Source organism: Metarhizium album (assembly GCF_000804445.1).
Source record: "Metarhizium album ARSEF 1941 chromosome Unknown scaffold_17, whole genome shotgun sequence".
In the NCBI taxonomy this organism is placed as follows: domain Eukaryota; kingdom Fungi; phylum Ascomycota; class Sordariomycetes; order Hypocreales; family Clavicipitaceae; genus Metarhizium; species Metarhizium album.
Window position 1 is genome coordinate 140124 of NW_024467591.1, and position 20106 is coordinate 160229.

At 57.3% G+C, this 20106-nt stretch overlaps 6 protein-coding genes across 6 annotated transcripts; 4 read left to right on the forward strand and 2 right to left on the reverse strand.

The window, feature by feature from the left end:
• Positions 1–403: 403 nt before the first annotated feature.
• On the forward strand, positions 404–2965 carry MAM_05968 (Alpha-N-acetylglucosaminidase; the record flags this gene model as incomplete). The annotated part of the gene is made up of 3 exons (XM_040824766.1): positions 404–687; positions 816–961; positions 1038–2965. The coding sequence occupies 3 exons, from the start codon at positions 404–406 to the stop codon at positions 2963–2965; spliced, it is 2358 nt and encodes a 785-aa protein (XP_040677186.1).
• Positions 2966–3729: 764 nt separating this feature from the next.
• Positions 3730–5397, reverse strand: MAM_05969 (FAD linked oxidase-like protein; the record flags this gene model as incomplete). Its single annotated transcript, XM_040824767.1, has 1 exon — positions 3730–5397. One exon carries the CDS (start codon positions 5395–5397, stop codon positions 3730–3732), a length of 1668 nt encoding a protein of 555 aa, XP_040677187.1.
• Positions 5398–7732: 2335 nt separating this feature from the next.
• On the forward strand, positions 7733–9945 carry MAM_05970 (WD40 repeat-like-containing domain protein; the record flags this gene model as incomplete). The annotated part of the gene is made up of 2 exons (XM_040824768.1): positions 7733–8936; positions 8987–9945. 2 exons carry the CDS (start codon positions 7733–7735, stop codon positions 9943–9945), a joined length of 2163 nt encoding a protein of 720 aa, XP_040677188.1.
• A 34-nt stretch (positions 9946–9979) lies between these two features.
• MAM_05971 (Hly-III-related protein) lies at positions 9980–11028 on the reverse strand (the record flags this gene model as incomplete). Its single annotated transcript, XM_040824769.1, has 3 exons — positions 9980–10144; positions 10204–10434; positions 10492–11028. 3 exons carry the CDS (start codon positions 11026–11028, stop codon positions 9980–9982), a joined length of 933 nt encoding a protein of 310 aa, XP_040677189.1.
• Positions 11029–11761: 733 nt separating this feature from the next.
• On the forward strand, positions 11762–12147 carry MAM_05972 (Translation machinery associated TMA7; the record flags this gene model as incomplete). The annotated part of the gene is made up of 3 exons (XM_040824770.1): positions 11762–11783; positions 11882–11971; positions 12053–12147. The coding sequence occupies 3 exons, from the start codon at positions 11762–11764 to the stop codon at positions 12145–12147; spliced, it is 207 nt and encodes a 68-aa protein (XP_040677190.1).
• Positions 12148–13703: 1556 nt separating this feature from the next.
• On the forward strand, positions 13704–16753 carry MAM_05973 (serine/threonine-protein kinase prp4; the record flags this gene model as incomplete). The annotated part of the gene is made up of 3 exons (XM_040824771.1): positions 13704–14619; positions 14684–15936; positions 16526–16753. The coding sequence occupies 3 exons, from the start codon at positions 13704–13706 to the stop codon at positions 16751–16753; spliced, it is 2397 nt and encodes a 798-aa protein (XP_040677191.1).
• Positions 16754–20106: the final 3353 nt, after the last annotated feature.

Genomic DNA, 20106 nt, shown 5'->3' on the forward strand with positions numbered 1-20106 from the left:
TCTATCGCAACCTCGCTTCTTAGTAGTATCATCTTTGCTTTGACCCTACACCGGCATTCTAGCTACTTATAACTTAGTGTCTTGACTCTCCGCGCTCATCTCCGCTCCCGTGCATTCCCCACGTTGCCTTTCCCTGATCTGGGCCTTAACTTCTCCTGGCCTTACTGTGTCGCAAGGTACAGGAGATCTATTGAGCACTGATAAGCAGACATACATATATCGTACTGCTCCGATTGCGCCTCCGCTGGCCTTTCTTTGCTGGCGATGCGCGTGGAGGAACCGGACCCAACAAGGCGAGGGACATGACTACTGAAGACATTTCGCATCCGGGTTTCCATCACCCGCTTCTCCCTTACCAACACTGTATACATTTGGCTGTCGCAGTCGGGGGACGTGTGTCGAGATGGTTTGTTTACGGCGCCTTACGATTGCTGCCGTGCTGTCATTGCCAGTAGCAGACACAGCAGCAGCAACAACAACAACAACTACTACTACTACAACGACTGGTATTTCGGAATTGGCAGACCGCCTATTCAACGGCCAGGGAAGCGCGTTTGAGTTTGTTCTCACCACCCGCCATGGGAACTGGTCGCGATGGAACCCGCCCGTCAATGATAGCTACACGGTGCAGAATGCCAATGGAAAGATCCGCGTCGAGGGAACGACCCTGAATGCACTGGCCAGAGGGTTAGTTTGTGAATCAGTCGCATTTGGTGTTTCCACGCCCAGTGTTTCCAATGACGCTGGTCCGATCGTCCGTGTTGGAGGAAGCCGGCAGGTCTCCGTGTTGAACTACTGCTAACAACCAGTTACAGCCTGCGGCACTACGCCAATCAAGTTTTACAAGTTGATGAGTTTTGGTTCGTTGATACTTATAAGAAAATTCCACAGGATCTGCCTGTCCCGGAGCAGCCTCTGTCTGGGGCCAGTGTGGTGCCATGGAGGTATAATCTCAACACAGGTACGGTTCTGAAAACTTGGCAGCCCCGGAAGAACCAAGGCCTAGGTTAGAAACATCAGCTGACCTGTTTGAAAAGTCACCTTCTCGTACAATTTTGCTTGGTATCAGTGGGAGGACTGGGAAAAACTACTCGACTGGGCTGCCCTGCGCGGCGTCAACCTCCAGCTCGCCTGGGTAGGCTACGAGAAGATCTTCCTCGACAGCTTCCGGGAGCTAGGTCTCTCCAACGAGGACATTCTACCATTCTTCAGCGGACCTGCGTTCCAGGCGTGGAATCGGTTCGGCAATATTCAGCGCTCCTGGGGCGGCAAGGGTGACGTACCGCTTTCCTTCATCGAGCAGCAGTTTGATCTGCAAAAGAAGATAGTCGCGCGCATGGTCGAGCTCGGCATCACACCAGTGCTGCCTGCATTCCCTGGCTTCGTGCCAGATAGCATCAAAAACGTTCGGCCCAACGCCAACCTCACCGTTTCGCCGAACTGGTTCGCGCCCGCGCCGGACAGGTACACAAGGGACCTGTTCCTCGACCCCCTGGACGACACGTATGCGGAACTGCAGAAGCTCTTCGTCTCGAAGCAAATCGAGGCCTTTGGCAACGTCACCAATATTTACACCCTCGATCAGTTCAACGAGCTGTCCCCCATGTCGGGAGAGTCGGCCTACCTTTCGGGCATCTCGCGCAACACCTACGCCGGGCTCACGGCTGCCAACCCTGCCGCCGTCTGGCTCCTCCAGGGATGGCTTTTCTACTCGAGCCGTAGCTTTTGGACCCAGCCGCGCATCGATGCCTACCTGGGCGGCGTCGAGGACGATCAGGGCATGCTGGTTCTCGACCTGTACTCGGAGGTGAATCCGCAGTGGCAGCGGACAAACAGCTATTCTGGAAAGCCGTGGATTTGGTGCCAGCTACATGACTTTGGGGGGAACATGGCTCTCGAGGGGCGTGTCCAAACGCTGACTTCGGCGCCCATTGACGCGCTTGCGCAGTCAGAGTCTCTCGCTGGGTTTGGCCTGACGCCCGAAGCATACGAAGGCAACGAAATCGTGTACGATATACTCCTCGACCAAGCCTGGTCGCCGACGCCGCTCGATACGCAAACGTACTTTGAATCGTGGGTCACGAAACGCTACGCCGGCGTCTCCAGCATCCCGTCAGAGCTGTATCAGGCGTGGGAGATCCTCCGCACTCACGTCTACAGCAACACGCGCGCCGATATCCCCCAGGTCGCCGTCGCGACATACCAGCTTCGCCCGGCGTTGTCTGGCATCGTCAACCGGACCGGCCACTTCCCCCACCCCACAGCCGTGCACTACGACCCGGTCATCCTCCAAACGGCGTGGGAGCTGCTCCTGGAAGCCGTGACGCGGCAGGGGTCGCTGTGGCTGGTGCCGGCGTTCCAGCTGGACTTTATCGACGTAACAAGGCAGATGCTGAGCAACCAGTTCGACTTTCTCTACGTCGATCTCGTCAAAGCCTACGAATGCAGCACCTCTGTTGGAAGCAAGAGACGGCACTCCAACGCGTCAGAATGCGACCTCGAGGCCGCCGGCTGCAAGCTCCTCTCCCTCCTGTCAACGCTCGACGACACGCTCCTCTCCAGCAGGCACTTTACCCTGCGGAGCTGGGTGGACGCCGCTCGCTCCTGGGGCAGGGACACTGGGAACCAGAATCTTTTTGCATTCAACGCCCGCAGTCAGGTCACGGTGTGGCAGGTGAACGCAACGAATCTCAACGACTACGCGGCCAAGGCGTGGGGGGGTCTCGTGGGATCATATTACAAGGGTCGGTGGTCCATCTTTGTAGATGCGCTCGTGGCGGCGAGCAAGTCGAGGCCCTTGGATCAGGATGCTTTGACGCGCAAGTTGCAGGACTTTGAGGCGGACTGGCAGGCTGGTGGTGATGATGATGCTGGTGAGGGGGCTCGGCCGCAGGACCTGAGAGGTGTGCTGCTGGGCTTGCAGGGTTGGCCGGAGCTGGTTGACCGGTTTCTCAAGGTGCAGTAGTTGTATAGTGATATGTGACTGATCCCACGAGGTTCGAGTGTGAGACGTCACATGTATGTAATGAGAATATATATACAGCAGCAATCGTTGATAAACAAGTCACAGCCTTTTCTAGTGTCCTTTTGGTCGGTATGGAGTACTTGTACGGAGTACCCGTACGGGATTGACTACTACCCGTGTCTTGTGACCCCCGACACTCAGGCGGTGAATATGGCGTCGTTCGTTGCATCTCTCGCCAACACGCAGTCGCATGGCACGACGCAGGTGTCGACATGAGCGTAACAGGGCAAGGGCCGACACGCACAGTCACGGCGATGGATCCTCAGCACGACAATCACAAAGACGATGTATTTGAATACGGAGAGACCTTGCTCGGCGAGGTGGGGAAGATGCCGCCGTCGAGACTTGCACCTGGCAAGTGCCAGCGTAGCAAACGAGCGCATAACGAGTCATCGCACGCCCTCCGCAGCCAACTGCTTCCTGGGAACGGCTTCGCTTGGCCGCGACGGAATACAGCGCGCTCGCCGTCGAGCCGTCTGTCTGCCTGCGCCGCTTGCGGCACCGAGGCCGCCCGCTGACTGTTCGTTGGGCAACCTCTCGAACTGGGGGCGCCCCCTTTTCGGCGCGATGATCCGTCTTGTTTTCTTGTCTCGGCTGTTTCTGGCACGGAATCTCATTTGTCATTAGAAAAGGTAGTACTTGGGGTCAATTACAGTCTGGAATCGTCAAAACGACGGTGGTGGTACAAAGGGCCGCGCCGGTCATTACATCGCCGCACCCCCGGCGCGACCGCCAAAGCCAAGTCGCTTCAGGAGATACAAGGGCAGCCCCCAGTTTGGGCGGAGGTAGAGGCCGACTCTGCACAGTGCAAGCAGAGACAGCGCGCAGCCGATGTTGAGCAGCCACGAGGCGGCCCGGGTCCGGGTGCGGAGGCGGGTCCGGGTCTGGGCCCGGGTCGGCGCCCGGGTCGGCGTCCACGGCCACGGCCACGGCCAGGACTTGGCGGCCAAGGACTCGCGGGCCCTGGCGATGTTCTTGTTGTGCCGCAGCCGGTTGTGCGGGTCGAACTTGGTCTTGAGGGCACAGATGCGCGCCCACTTGTCGGGCGAGCCGTACAGGTTGCGCAGCCACTCGGGGCCGCGGTCGACGGACAGGTTGACGTAGCCGTTGGACAGGGAGAAGGGCGTCAGGGCCGTCATGACGGCGTCGACCCAGCGCTCGAACTCGGCGTCCTTGTCGGGCGTGTCCCACATGGCCAGCACCTCCCACATCCAGTTGGCGCCCTGGCGCGAGTAGGCGGTTGAGTCCTCGGCAAAGTCGAAGATTGCGCCGCCGAGGCACGGAAAGGCAATGGCGACGCTGGGGCCGGGGCTCGTCGGGGCCGGGGCCTTCATGACGCGTCGCACGATCGCGGACGCCACCTCGGGAGTGATGGCCGACAGGTAGCCGCCGCGGGTGTGCTGCCGGCGGCCCGGCGGCGCGAGCACGTCTAGGATCGAGTTCGTCTCGAGCCAGCTCGAAGGCTTGACCATGTCGGCCAGCGGCTGGGCGGCAAGGGCGCGCACGCCCGCCATGGCCTCGTGGTACGCAGCCGGCGGGCCGGTGTAGACGATGATGAGCACCAGCACGGGCACGCCCAGCATTTGTTCGGGCAGCCCGGGGAGCGGCGGCGCGGGCAGCGTGACGGGATATATCGTCAGCTCGCGCGGCGCCCGGCGCATGATGGCGTCCAGCTGCGAGAGCACGCCCGCGGCCTCGTCGATGCGGTAGATGATGAGGCCGCTGATGACGTCGGGCCCCATCTTGTGCGCCTGGTAGGTAAAGGACGTGGCGATGGCGAGGTTGTGGCCGGCGCCGCAGAGCCCCCAGAACAGCTCGGCGTTTTGCTCCCTCGAAGCCACCAGCTCATCGCCCTTGACTGTCACCACCCGGACCGAGAGCAGGCTGTCGACCGTCATGCCGAAGCGTCGCGTCAGATATCCCATGCCGCCGCCCAGCGTCAGCCCTGCGGCTCCCGTCGCCGAGACGGTGCCCGACGGCACCACGTAGCCGTGTTTCTGGGTTGCCGCGTCCATCTCGCCCAGGAGCACGCCGGCGTCGACGGTGGTGATGCCTGTCGAAGGCTCTACCTCGATCTTCTTCATGAGCGTCGTGTCGATGACAAAGGCATCTTGCGGCATTGCGTGCCCGTCGATGGCGTGCCCGCCGCTACGTATGGCAATCGGCTCGCTGTGCGCGTCACAGTACTCGACTGCCGCCACGACATCATGGGCATCCAGACATTGTGCGATCAGAGCCGGCTCGTTGCCGTACCGTGCATTGGGTATCTGGCGTGCCTCTGTGTAGCCCGCATCCCCGGGACGCAGCGTCCGACCTTTGAATCCCTTGGGCGGGAAATCCGGAAACCTCTTGGAACGAGGGCCCTGGGCCATGTCCAGCCAGTTCTCTCAACGACAAAGCTACTGCCACCAGTGAGTGAAAACGGGTCTTCGAAGGTAGCCCAAGACGGGTCAGGTTCTTTTGTAACTGCCGTGGGCTCGTAAGCTCAGAGTCTGTCGATTTCCAGCTACTAGAACACGCCTGGGACAAGAGGCGTCCGGGGCCGGGTGTTGAATATACTAATAGGCACCTACGGATTTGGGCTTCAGGTTTGTCTGCATCTTTCTGGGGGGGTGAAGTTTGGATTTCTGGTCCGGCCGACCGAGTGAGCGCACACGACCGCCAGATCCCCCGTGTCCAAGTTGCCATTGACGCAGCTGCTTTTTCGTGGAACACATACTGATTGGAGGAGAGAAGACCAACGCAAGGCTTGAATGTTGACTATGTTCTGCCAGATGGAAAGCCAAGTTCCCTCTCTTCCACATTGGGCGTGAGATCCTCGTGGTGCCACGCAGCCGGTACTCAAGCACAAACCACGTCTGGGGACGTGCAATGGCGATGGCGTGGTGTCGCACTGATGAACAATAGGAGAAGCTGCACCCATTCTACATCGCGCGGACGTATCTGAATGCAAGACAATAAACAACTAGTGCGCCTATTCATCCCAACTTGTTGCAGCGTACTGGGAACCGAAAAGTGCAACGTCGCACGGCCACCCGAGCCGACCGAGAAGGGGGATTGGCCGTCCGACAAATCGCGGGCAAACTATGACGACAGTGGTGAAGCATGTTCTGCGTCGGTATGGAGATTGCCCGGACCAGACCGTGTTCGAGCACACAAGAGCAAGCCACGAGGCTGTCGCTGAGTGGCAGTGGCGTGCCTTTGTCGACATGCCAATACCCTGAGCGGCGGGGAGAAGAGAGACAAGGCATGAAGGCTTCCGATGGTCAGAGCCGCTTTTCGTGTTTCCGGGCTTTCCGGGCTGGCCGCTGTGAATGGCGGAGAACACATCGTCCGTGGTCGTCCGTGGTTTTGAAGATGGGTGAAGTGTGCAGCTTTCTTTTTCTTTTTATCTGATCATCTTATCCATCTGGGATCTATAAAATATGGATAGAAGTTGACAAGGTGGCGTATAATAAGATTCACCGAGTGTGTATGGCTCAGTTGTCCACCCCATGTCTCGGTGTCTCTAGGTCAACTTATAGCCCGGTTTTGCCCCTATGTTTGGTGTATGGTGGGAGGACTCGGCTGGGTTGACATTTCGTCCAGTCTGACAAACTTGAAATCCTAGTTGTTCGCCAATTATCCTTCTTGCCAACGCTGGGGTCAAGCTGATATCATGGCGGCATCCAAGATGATTACCTTGATGATGGCTGGAAAATGCCTGCTGTACGTGCAGTCCGTGATACCTAAGCGGTTTCTCTAACACGAAACAGATCGCATACGGCGTCGGAACCATGCACGTGTCCAAAATGCAGACGAGTCTTTGGTATCCCCGCTCTTGACAGCACACAACTCGTCATCGGCGCTCTGAACCTGGATTTCGCCACCTCGACACCGTTGAACGCAAGTAGCAGGACAGACTTGCACCTATTCACAAGAGCGCAGCTGACCGCAGTACAGGGTAGCAGAGGGACGCCAAAGTTGCTGCCGGCCCCGCGCCGTGACCTTGTCGGCACCAACGGGCTCATCATCCTTTGACGAACTCTCATTCAACAATTCTCTGGGCGAAATGGACCATCTTGAGTCACAGCCCACGCTGTGCAAAGAACGACAGTGAGCTGCAGAAAGAGTTGATGAGATGGAGACAGCCCAAAGAAGCTGTCACGTAAAGTCAATCGGCGTTTCCAACTTTACCAAGCTGCAGCTACAGCATTCCGGGAGTCGCGACCATTCGGCCAGCGGTGAATCAAGTCGAGTACCATGCGTGCGAGCAACATGAGGACGGAGAGTTGGCGGATACGTATGGCGTCGAGGACGGTGATGTCGCAGAGAATTGGTGCTTGAATCAGGGAATTTCTGTAGCCACTACCGGCAAGAATGTCGACCAGCTCGAGGGATTTTGTGCCAAAGAGGTTGAAGACATTGAGCAGTTGTGGCTGCAGAGGAAGTCTTTCGAATTTTACACGTCTGGCAAAGCGCGAAATGCCACTGGACCCCACCCAACGGCAGGGCAAGCGCAGCGCAGCTCCTGCCATGTGCGCAGCGCAGCTCAGCTCAGCTCAGCTCCACCACCAACCCACCAACCCAAAGCGGCAATCCTGCTCTTCTTGCCGCTTCACATTTTCAGGACAGCCTTGACTTGCTCCAGTCCGACTCATCATCGTCGATTCATCACTCACACCTCAGCGTTACTCGCCGCCAACCCCACCCTCACCACAATGCGCAATGAGAACCCGCAGATCCAATCGCACAAAGAGCTACGCCGTCCAGAAATACGACTTCGAAAGCTCCTCCTCGGAAACCGAGCAAAATGTCGCCCCCAACCCCCCAGCTAAGCCCTCTCGCCGGCGCCGCGCCACAGACGATGCTGATGAAAACTTTGACGCATCAGCGTTGAATGAGTCGCCCGCCGCCGTGGATGACGACATGCCCTCGGAGGGAGAAGAAGAAGCAGAAGAGGAAGATGCGGCCGGAAGTGAGGCTTCCGAATCAGGAATGCTGCCTCCCGTCGCCGCTGCGCCCCCCCGCCGGCGCGTGAAAAAGACCAAGAAGCACGTCTCTGGTGCAGGATACCTGGACCTCGAGTCCGTCACCACAGATACTCACCTCAAGGGTTACACGGGGCCATTTGACAGGAGCATGCGCGGACAGACCTTGGTGAGCACGTGGTACGGGCCGCGGACGGCAAGCATTCACCTTGCGCAGCGGCTGCTGGACCGCTGGATCTCGTGGACGGTGCTGCCGCCGCGGCATGTCGGAGCCGAGCATGGCATTTCGAACGTAGCCCCGTGGGCGGCGGAGGGGTACAGGGAGAAGGAGGCGCATTATGCCGAGCAGTGGAGCGCGCGACTTGCGAATGACGGCGGCGTTCAGACGACGCAGTACAGGGAGCTGGGTGGTGACGAGGCGGCGCTGTATGCGATGCCGACGAGGGAGTTGAGATTGATCATGGGGCCGTATGAGGTGCAGAGGGAAATCAGCATTGAGGCCGGCGATTCGTATGCGCTGTCGCAGGGCTGGATCCCGTATGATGCCGATGACAACGAGGGCAAGATCCCTACGGGCTGGGTGTTGGACGTTGGCGGCATCGTCACGGGCATGGATTGGGCGCCGCGACGGGAGGGCGAGCAGGTGCTGGCTTTGGCGGTCATACCGCACTCGGATCAGGAGGACTACGATTACGAGGCGGAGCATCAGCGGCCTGATTTTCAGAAATACGGCACCGTGCAGCTGTGGGGGTTTCGAGGCGACGACACAGATGGCGTGCGCAGGCCATCGGCGCATGTGCCGTCTCTGCGCAGAACAGTGTGTCTTGACTATGGGCGCGCGAGAAGAGTGCGATGGAGTCCTGCGTGCAATCACCTTGCGATATTATGTGGCGATGGAGGCGTCCATGTGATCGAGGTGGATGATAAAACCGGCTCGTTTGGTGCGTCCGTCTACGACACTCCAACGTTTCTATGCTAATGATGGTTACAGACAAGGTCGAACATCCTCTTGCATCATTCACACTGAAAGATGAATACTCCATCAAAGCTACAGCCTTCGCATGGGCGACCTTTAACAGACTTGTTGTTGGGTACTCGGACGGCTCCATCGCTCTGTGGTCCCTGTACCCAAGCTGTCTGCTCTCAAGGCACGCCGTGCATCACAGCCTAGTCGTCGACATTGCTACAGGGTCCCCTTCTCATCCGTTCCTCGTGGCATCTACGCCCGTAGGCGGCACGACGAAATTGGTCGATCTGACCTGTCCGACATACGAGACGACAGAAGTGCAGACCAATGCGGTAAGCTGGCAGCCCAACATGCTTGCCTATAGCAGCCACATCCAGGGTTTCTTCTCCGTGTACCCTTCCGCCAACGCGCTCAACACCATGGTCGGGTTCCTGCATCAGCGGTTCTTTCCTATTGTGCGGAGGGTATACATTGGCGAAGGCTACAACTCCTGTCTCGCTTCTGGCAAAACGCATCCTTTTCTGCTGATTGGCACGAGTGACGGATCACTGTGGTGCCTAAATCCGCAAGTCGAGCTATTCACTAGTCGGAGAGAGCTTACAAATCGGCTTCGCCTGTTTCAACACGAACACCGGCCCAAGGAACTATTCCCTGCCGACTCGGCCGCTCCTGCACGGGGTGCATGTCGCATCGTTCACGGATTCGCCATTGAAAAGGGGAGGAGTCCCAAGGGCGAGGTGAAGGCGCAGCAGGGCAAAAAGGCCAGGCGGCCGAAAAAGGCTGAACTGGATGCGGGCGAGGGGATCGAGGATGATGAGGCCGGCGGGTTGATGGATCCATCGAGAGGCATTGTGTATGAGCCTTTGTCGAGGCTTACGGTCGTGGAGTGGAATCCAAACGAAGGGTTTGGATGCTGGGCTGCTGCGGCCATGGCGTCGGGATTGGTCAGGGTATTGGATCTCGGGTTGGATAATGCCGGCTGAGACGAGGCGCTTTTTTCCTTGTCGGCATCGACGTCTAGTCCAAAACACAAGGTGGTCCATTGCGGTGGTGGGCATCAAACGCCTTGGCCATGCCGTAAAAGTGCGTAGCGGCAGCCAAGAGGACGAAGACGTGAAATATCTGATGCGAGCTACCCCAGATATCAAACGATCCAGGGAAGCTCCTCTCCGGCCAACGGACCTTTTGCCACCAGGTCAGAATGGCGCACATCATCATGATGCGGTGGAGAATTGACTCACAGCGTATAAAACGGCGCCGAAAATATACATGGCACCCTGAGCAACAATCCAGCTGATACTCATGCGCTCCTCCAGTTCTGCGTATCCGTATACCGACACCCCGTGGATAACAGGAATGACACCCGAAAGCCCCAGGCCGATAAACAGGGATGCTCGGTATGTTCGCCATTTGGGAGTGCGAAAACGCTCTACCCAGGATACTATTGCGCATGCGATGCCCAATATACAAATCTTGCCTCTGGTCAGTCTGCATCACGACAGATTGAATAGGAAGGGGGAAAAACTCACGAGATACAAATACGCCGACATCAGAGCGGGGTTACAAAAAAACCCGTAATACAAGGCCGGCACATAGCTCCCCACAATCAAGGCGACGATGCCCGTGTAATCCAGCTTATTCCCCCATTTGGCCACATCCTCACTGTGATCCAAAAGCGCGTGAAACGTGGCGCTCATGCCCAGACACAGGATGGCTCCGCCGAAGAAACACGAGAAGACAAGAACATCCGAGGAGGTTGCCTCTTCGTAGCGCGGATGGACGACGTAGTATACGTAGGCGGAGGCGGTGATGGCCGCCAACGCGCCGAGCAGATGAGTCCAGATGTTGACGGACTCATTGTGCAGGTAGAACAGGGACTGAAAGGAGCGGGCGTAGGAGGCGCAAGTCTGGCGGTAACCTGAGCGGATGAAGGCGTTGTCACGGCGCCAGGGGGGCAGATCATCCCACAGGAGGAGGAGTTTGGATCCAGCTTTCTTCTCGAGGGCCTGTAGGGCTGTGATGAGGGACTCTGTGGTTGAGGGCCGGCGTTGACGGAGGTTGGACATTGCAGCGTGTCACGGCCAGCTCTCCTGACGAGGCTTGCGCTGGAATGTATGAGACTGAGGCAACACGGGGGGGGATGAACGGGTTCCTGGCCCAAGGTGGTGCGTTGCGGTGATGGTGCCGAAATTGTTGAGACTAGCACGTGGAAGACGGCATCATGTTGAACCGTGCGGTTGGCCGGGGGGGCCTAGGCGCTCTTTCTCCACAGTCATGCTCGTGGTGCTGGTGTCGACGGTTGCTGCCGAGGCGAGAGTTGCGCGTTGATTGTCAAGGTGGAAACTACTTACCTTGTAAGTTGTGACGATGGCAGCACAGTCATCTGTGTTTGCGTCGGGGCGGTGTTTTCACTCGAGAGTTGGAAGTCGCTTCGGCATAAAGGCTCGTCGTGGCTGTTGAACCTTTTGCCCGCTAGCGTCTGTGTGGTAGTTGGTTACTTGTGCACCCGGGTATAGAAATGCCTGGGTCAATACTTTACTCCGTTCCTTGCCCAGGTATTCAGTTAACTGAAGTGTTGGTGAGCTAAGCCCAAAACAGAATCCCCCCCCTCCGGTGGAGAATCTCGACTCCGTGTCCCGCCTCGTCCTTTCGATCCCGCGACAGAGCCGCGATATTTTCTTCCATCCCATTTTCCTGCGCAACCATCATACAACCAGCAGCCGTACTGAGAGCGCAGTCACCACTGTGCAAGGATCGTAGCCTCTTTTTCCTTGCGAATACTCGAAACACTCATTCGCCATGGGTGGCCAGGGCAGAGAGGGTGCGTACTGCCGTCGCTCCAGTTTTTGTCCTCTGGCGCACATTTGTCGCTGCCATCACTACCCACTCCAACAAGGACTAACACGTCGGTTCTGACAGGTGGCAAGAAGAAGCCCGACAAGGCCCCGAAGAAGGCCCAAAAGGAACTAGACGAAGACGACATGGCTTTCCTCCAGAAACAGAAGCAAAGTTGGTGACGTACAGGGCGACGTTCTCGCCCCCGGGACATACCCGCCGACACGAATCAAGCTGTGCTAACGTCCCGAGTAGACCAGAAGGAGTTGGAAGCATTGAAGGCAAAGGCCGGTGGCAAAGGGCCTCTCAATACCGGAACCCAGGGCATCAAGAAGAGCGGCAAGAAATAAGCGGCTTCGTCGGCTTCGGGACCGGCATGGTTGTCCAGGATATCCCATTCTGAGCAGCCATTTTTCCACGGTCACGGGCTCGCCGCTCCTCCCGGTGTTTTGGCACACAAAAGTCCCCAAGGCGTTGCTGAACGGCTCAACAAGAAGGTGAAGGGAAAGGAAAGCGGTCGCTCGCAAGAACACACAGTTGTTGAATCTTATCAGAAGAAAGAATTCATGCCGCAGTGACCGCAGTGTTTCGCTTCCGAGCTACGTCTCGCAGTTTCAGCCTGCTCTTCTGATCGGTCGACGAGGTGTGATGGCTGTCTAACCCCTCGGCATCATGTGCAGTTTAATACGAGCTTTTCGAGAATAAATTTTTCCGCTTGCGCAATGAAAATGGGTCAAAGAATCAGCTTCGAGTTCGATGTAGAGGACATGAAACAACGTAGACAGAAACACTGACAGCAAGCTGGGAGGAATGCCTCGAGCAAGAAACAGGACGACGATCGGATGGACTTTTTCTCAACAAGGGCATGGGAGGTAGAAGATCGTGTACGAAGAAGGCCTTTCCATGTTGATTTCCGCCCTGCGAATTCGCTTGACATTAAGCACAGACATTTGCACCAGGTAGTCAGCAACGTAATCGCATAGGTTCCGGACTACCGCCAGCGGCTATTGGGCCGTGGTGATTCGTGAAAAGCCGGATACATCTCGGGTGGAAGACAAGTGGGACGTAGTCTTCTTCGTTCATGGTCACTGCTTTTCGAGTATGGCATTATGCGGATCAATGTTGTACAGGCCTCATACCAGCCACCAACGGCCACCTTGGAATGGCAGTGGAGCGTCCACCAACTAGAGGTTTGAGATACGTGTGTCAAGTCGACTGATTCAGGCGCTTTCAACCCCGCAGTGATGGTCGTAAAGGAAATATTGAATGGGCCATCAAGTATACATTCGCTGGGGTTTGCTCCGAGGCGCTCGCACACTCAGCATCCTTGGGTATGGGGACGAGGACATATTGACCGAGTGAAATAGTATATCTTGGCTGCAATTTGATATCTGTGAACACAGATGGTCGTAAGAGTACTTGGCAAGGGAATTTTTCATGGCTGTCATACAATAGCATCCTCAAAAGTTGAACTATAAGGCGAGTGACTGGTCTTGTATCCAAATGGGGGATTGACGATTATGTAAGCGCATCACGGTCTCTTCAAAATTCTCCACCCTCCCACAGCAACTACGTCAAGTTTCGATGGCAAATCAATCAGTCTATAAACTCGCCTTGCTACCACTCTGCATTGTCTCCGTTTATTCTCTCACCATCCGTTTCATCTCTTTGCAAAGTCCGAGACTACGTCTCGCGCCTCGTGAATGCTTCTCTTGTCCTGTTAGCCCCTCGCTCTCGTGGTCCAAAAAAACAACATCCAAATGACCTGAGCCTGGCACGAGTCAACGCTGATCTGGTTGGACTCTTTCTCCTGTCTACGCGTTGGCCATTCCTGATCGCATTTGCTGACACTGTTCATTTTGCTCATTATCAAGGTCCTTGCGAGGATCCAGCACGTATACATACAATGGCATCCAGCTCCGATGAGGGAGAAATCATTGAGGAGGGACATGGGGATTTGAAGGCAACTTCACTTGCACACCATTCAGGAAACGGTATTGACCGCCAAGACAGACCCCGAAGTGGACATTCGTGTCCGGATCGCGACTGTACTTCAAGATACAGCGGCTCCTGCCGCCGAAGCCGCTCGCCTCGCGGATACAAGCGCGTTCGCGACGATGGGAAGCAGTACACCCGAGGACGTGACCCAGACTCCAGGCGTGTCCGCGCTCGTTTCGATGATTCCATCAGAGGTGATTATCGCAGATCGCGCATCTCTTACGACGATCTAGATCGACCGAGTGCAACATCAAGCAACTACGACCGGCGCTATGATGGCGACATGGACCGCGACCGGCATCCTGATCGTGCCCGGTATCCCGACAGAGCGGGCCGGCCTCGAAGTCGATCGCCCCGTGCGCCACAACGATTTGGTAGGTCGGATAACAGAAGATTTGCACAAGAAGGCCAGAATTACGATCGTGACTCGACCAAGACTTTGCACTACGACGATGACCGACGTTGTCGAGTTGACAGAGAGCCGCCTCAACGTTCTGCGGTAACGGAATGCGCCCCTGCCCATGACGATGCCGTCCAACAGCCTGCGAAACCACCAAAGGGAATTCTCAAACCCAGCAGCACGTTCACAGAACCCGACGACTACGAAGAGCCCGAGCCGATAAACGAGGACGCTGAAATCGAGCGTCGCCGCCGGCGTCGAGAAGAGCTGCTGGCAAAGTCTAGCTCGGCCACGCCCCTTCTCCTTCATGCCGTCGGTGCTGCTGCAGAGAAGAACGCTCAAGGGGCCTCCCCTGCGTCCACACAGCAGGACACGCCGCAGATATCGTCGTTTGGGGGTGAAACTCCTCGCACTCCCCGATCCGGTACGTGCCCAACCAGAATGGAATAGAATGCCTTTCTCTCGCTGACAATGACTAACTTGGCCAGACTTTGCATCCCCTCGTTCGCCCGAACCGTCACCCGGCGGCATCAACCTGCTCAACGACAAGGAACTCATGAACACTCACAGCAATGCCGGAGCCGATGACCAGGATGGACCTTCGGCTGCTGATTATGACCCGACGGCTGACATGAAGGAAGATGAACGGCGAGACGAGCTCAGACATGGTCATGCAGTCATACACGGTGAGAGCGTAGCCGAAGCCATTGAAACGAACGATGACAACACCAAAAATGACGCCGCCAGCGCAGCAGAAGTAGCCGACGACGGGGAGTTTGACATGTTTGCTGACGATGTTGACGTTGACAACTATGCCAGCAAGAATACCAAAGCTGCCGCCGCCACGGGTGGTGCGGACGGTCCGGCCCAAGCACCGCAGCAAGCCGACGACAAGGGGGGCATTCTGGAGGGCGACGACAAAGACGGCTATTACAAGATCAGAATCGGTGAAATCCTCGACGGTCGATACCAAGTGCAGGCAACGCTCGGCAGAGGCATGTTTTCCGGGGTCGCTCGCGCGGTCGACGTGACGACCAAGCAGGTAGTGGCCATCAAGATGATGAGAAACAATGACGCGCTGCGAAAGGGCGGATACACCGAGATTGCCATTCTGCAGAAACTCAACGACGCAGACCCGGAGAAGCGCAAGCACATTGTCAAGTTCGAGCGACACTTTGACTACCGCGGCCACTTGTGCATGGCGTTTGAGAATCTAAGCATGAATCTACGCGAGGTCCTACGCAAGTTTGGCAACAACGTCGGCATCAACCTGGGGGCGACGAGGACTTACGCCCATCAGATATTTGTTGCGCTGGCGCATATGCGAAAGTGCAGCATCATCCATGCCGACCTCAAGCCGGACAACATTCTGGTCAACGAACAGCGCAACGTCCTCAAGATTTGCGACCTGGGCACGGCGATTGATCGGTCGGATGCCGCGACGGCGCACAACCAACTCACGCCGTACCTGGTCAGTCGATTTTATCGGGCGCCAGAGATCATCCTGGGCATGCCGTACGATTACGGAGTCGACATGTGGTCTATCGGGTGTACCCTGTATGAGCTGTATACCGGCAAGATTCTCTTCACTGGCGACAGCAACAACCAGATGCTCAAGGCAATCATGGAGATACGCGGCCGCTTCACGCCGAAGTTGTTTCGTCGGGGACAGCTTTCGGCGGCACACTTTGACGAACAGGGTCAGTTTGTGAGTGTCGAGCGTGACAAGGTCTTGGGAAAGGTGCGTCTTGAATTTTTAATTTTTTTTTCTTTCTCTTGTCGTGTGGCAACTCGGTTTTTTTTCCCGTCGTGTAGTTGGGGGGGTTGGGCAACAGATTCACTTGCACGTTTACAATATCATGGTCCTTTGATTCTTGTCCCCCTTACTTTTTTTAATTTTTTAATTTTTTCGGGTGCGTCCCTCCATCTTGTGGAGACTGCGTGGTTGGCAACAAAGTCGCCTTGTCTAAGCGCCGTGATGCTGTCTCGATGCACTGCGCCGCGGGCATGCTCAAAGGGTGTCTGGCGATGCTAGATTTTGCATTCATCTGCGCCAAGGGGGGGCATAAGGTGACGGCCAGCTAGCTAGCCGGGCGGGTAAAGAAAGCGCCAGCCTCACGGTCGCATATTGGGCTGCAGGCCCAGGCCCCCAGGCCCGGCACAAGACGGTTGGCCACGGCGGAGATGTACCGCGCGACCCTTGAGCCTCGGGGGGAGGAGAGGAGAGGAGGAGGGAGGAGATCTCCTTTGTTGGGCCAGATGGGACCGGGACCGACTTGCTTTGTCTTGCAAATATTGCTGACGGCAGTGCTGACATGTGCGTTTCGCAGACGGCCGTCAGGACATTGGCAGTGGTGAAGCCGACGCGCGATTTGCGCACACGGCTCAACGCTGCATCGACAGGGATGAGCGACACGGAGGCCAGGCATCTCAATCATTTCATCGACCTGTTGGAGCAGTGCCTCGCGCTGAACCCGGACAAGAGGATCACGCCGAGCGAGGCGCTGAAGCATCCCTTTTTCGGTTTCAAGACGGCGGCAAGCAACGGAAGGCGGTAGGGTTCTTGACTTGTCACCCCGGCGGAGGAGGGGGGAAGGTTCAACATGGCATGGCAGGCGTTTCGGTGTGGTGATGCAGGGATGTAAATTAAAGAGTGGCTTCGCAGTCACAGGAGGCGCATACCGACCGGGGGTGGGCGGGTGAGTGAGTGAGTGAGTGAGTGAGGAAGCGCCAGCTTGCCTGCCTGCTCGCTCGCCCGGGAGCAGCCAGAGAGCATGGACGTTGCACTGTACGCTGTCGGCGACGGCGGGCGACGGCGAGGAGGTGAGGGAGGTGAGAGGACTCTGTTGACCGTCACGACGTGCTGCGTACGGAGTAGGAGTAGGAGTACATGGCCAAGTTCGAAGGCGCAAGACGCAAGACGCAAGACGCAGCCACGGCCGGAACAGGCGAACAGGTGGTTGCACGCCGGACGAGATGAAGACTCGTGTCGCACGGCATGGGCAGGCGGCCACCTGGGCGAGGGCCCTCCCCGGCCGCGCCCCCAAGCTTCAATGGGAGGAGCCGGGATGAGGTTCTGCCCGCGGGCGCGAGTGCACGGGAGCTGGCAGATTGCGGAGTAGCGGCATTTTGGTGATTTTTTTTTTCCAACGAGAAATTAATAGTACACATGTAAAGCCGATGATGAGGTCATTTTATCATTTTACCATTTTATTATTATTATTTCTTTTTCTGGGTGGCACGGCACTGCCTGCACGCATGCAGATGATCTCGCTGGTGTGAGGCCGTGTCACGCGCAGGGTCCAGGGATATGCCGCTACCCTGTATGCGTATGCGTATGCGTACGTGGCCCGGAGTGAGGGCCAGGGCCAGGGCACCGTACGGCCTACTCTTCTCTCGTCGCGAGAATCCCGAGACGGTCCCGAGACGGAGACCGGGGGGGGGGAGGTGGGCTGTTCCTGTTCGTCTCCCCTGGAAGCTGTTTCAAGACTCGCAGTGACCTCGCGATGACGAGGCCGGGGGATGCGGGCACTCGAGGGGCAGGCGCTCTACCCTATACGCGTACGTGTGCCGCTCACCGGATGTCGAGTGCGTTTTGCGTCTGTCTCTGCACGAGTCAATGCTGACTGCTGACGGTTACAGAGTGAGCACACCCCGAGATCAGAGATGCGGCGATCCTTGCCTGCGGCCGCCAGGGCAAGGGTTGTCGGTCACGCGGAGGCCGAGATCGCGTTCTTTAGGGCGGGCATGAATCTGAGTCTGGGCGGATGCAAGGGGTGCCGCACGGTGGGCGACGATGAGCGAGTGTGCGTGTGTGTGTCTGGGGGCTGGGCGAGGCTGAGCGAGTGCTTTCAGCGGGCGGCGCGGGCGGGAATGGGGGCCTGCTTTTCTGGCGCCGTGTTGGTTGGTTGGCTGGTTGGCTGGTTGGTTGATTGATTGATGGGTGATGGCTGTGGTGGTTTGGCGCGCAGGACTGACGGGCGATGGCGATGAGGTCGGGGAGACGGAGGCGGACGGCAGACGCTGGCATGTCGCAGGGTCGCGTGGCCGGGCGCTCGGGTCGACACGAAACGACGCATGTGTTGTACAGATATGACACACGGTGTTGTTGATCGCCACGGCGAGGCGAGGGAGCCAAGGCAGAAACAAAAAGGTCCAGGGAAAAGTTCCGCCGGCGGACCAGAGGACGGCGACGACGCCTGAGCAGAACGGCATCGGCATCGGCATCGGCATCGGCGTCGGCAGCGGCAGCAGCAGCCTCAGCCCAGGTCTGCGTGGCGCACAAGGGGCCGTCGAGCTTGAGGCGGCGGTCCGGGACCGACGGGGTTGCATCTTGTAGTGTGTCCCCTCTTAGACCCTTTCCCCGATCGAATCGCCTTCGGTTCGATGCACGAGGGATCGAGCGGCGACATGGATGCAGCAGCGTTGGTTCGTCGCGTCTTGTCTTGTCTTGCGACTTGTCGCTGCTGCCGTGGCCAAGAATGGCCAACGTGACCAGAACTGTTTGTCGCAAAGGCAAGGGAATGAGAAGAAGACGTTGGAAAAAAAAAATAATAAAAAACAACGCACAGCCTGCCCCTGCCCTGCCCTGCCCTGCCTGGATGCCGCGTTGATGTCATGGCTCCCGTCGATCGCATCACCTTGGCCGAGTGACAGGCCCAGCCAAGACCACAAGACCTTCTGCGACGAGGCCCGGACATTGGTGGTCCGTATTTGGGGGCTGGTCTCAATGCGCATGGAAGTACGTGCCGAGTAGGGAGTGGGAAGTAGGACGCGCTTGATCAGGATTCAAGGTCCATCCTTTAAACTTGACAAGACGTATTCCGTACGCGGGTTTCGGTTGAGTTGAGCTCCCGCCAGCCCGCCTGTTAGACCTGTTTCCCCCTCCCCCCCCCCTCAACAAGGAAAGGAATCACATCTGACAGCCGAGTGGTGTCGTGGGCCATAAGCTCTACCCCTCGAATGGTTCGTTGGCACATCGCACGGAGCGTCAAGTGGCTCGAGTTTGATGTTCGTGGGCCCGACAGCCAATGTAAGTTGCCGGCTATCGCCTGCCTTGCCGCTCCGCGCTCCGTAGAGAAAGAAGAAATACAGAGTACATAACTACGTGGTGAGTCGTGACGGAGCAGTGAGATTGAGATTGGAAAAGACCATGCAACACCACAAGGCCCCTGTGTTCGGAGTGAGCCCTTCACCATTCACCGGCAACGACGACGGGTCGCCGACTTGGCCGCATGACGACGGCAAGTTTGTTGGTGTCCATGTCGCCATGTATGCGGTACTACTCCGTACTCCGTACTCCCGTACGTGCTCACTTCTGCTCTGTCCAATACTTAATGCTACTCCGTAAGTTGCTCCCTTATTTGGCAATCTGCCTATCCGGGCATCCTGGCACATCACGAAACGTCTGGAGCCCTGGAGCAGTTGGTTGGCATCTTGTCGAGTGGCGCAGCGTCGTCTCCCCCCTTTTCTTTCCATTCCCATACAAATCAAGCGGCGGAAGACACTGTCTTGGCTATTCTTGGTAGTTACCGGGAGGCTTGTCCAAGACAGACGGTGTTTTTGCTGTGCCCTTTGCCGCCCTGGATGACGTTTGTATCGTGTACGGAGAATACCGGACCAAGGCCTTGTGCTCGATGCAATCTTCGCGTACGGAGGACGCCGATTCTGCGCTGGACTCTTTCCTCTGCAGGGTTGGCTGGCATGCCTGTCGTCCCTCTGATCCCGTGTGCGCCAATGGCAGCCTCTGTTTATCAAATGTACCGAGTTCCTTGGACCTTGGTAGGCAGGCATGTGAGGGCTTTCTGGGTGCGTGCGTGCTCTCAACGCGTCCCCGTTCGTCATACGGAGTAATTATGATGTACTCGCCAAGCAGCGTGAACGAGACGGACAACATCGACTCCAACGGCCG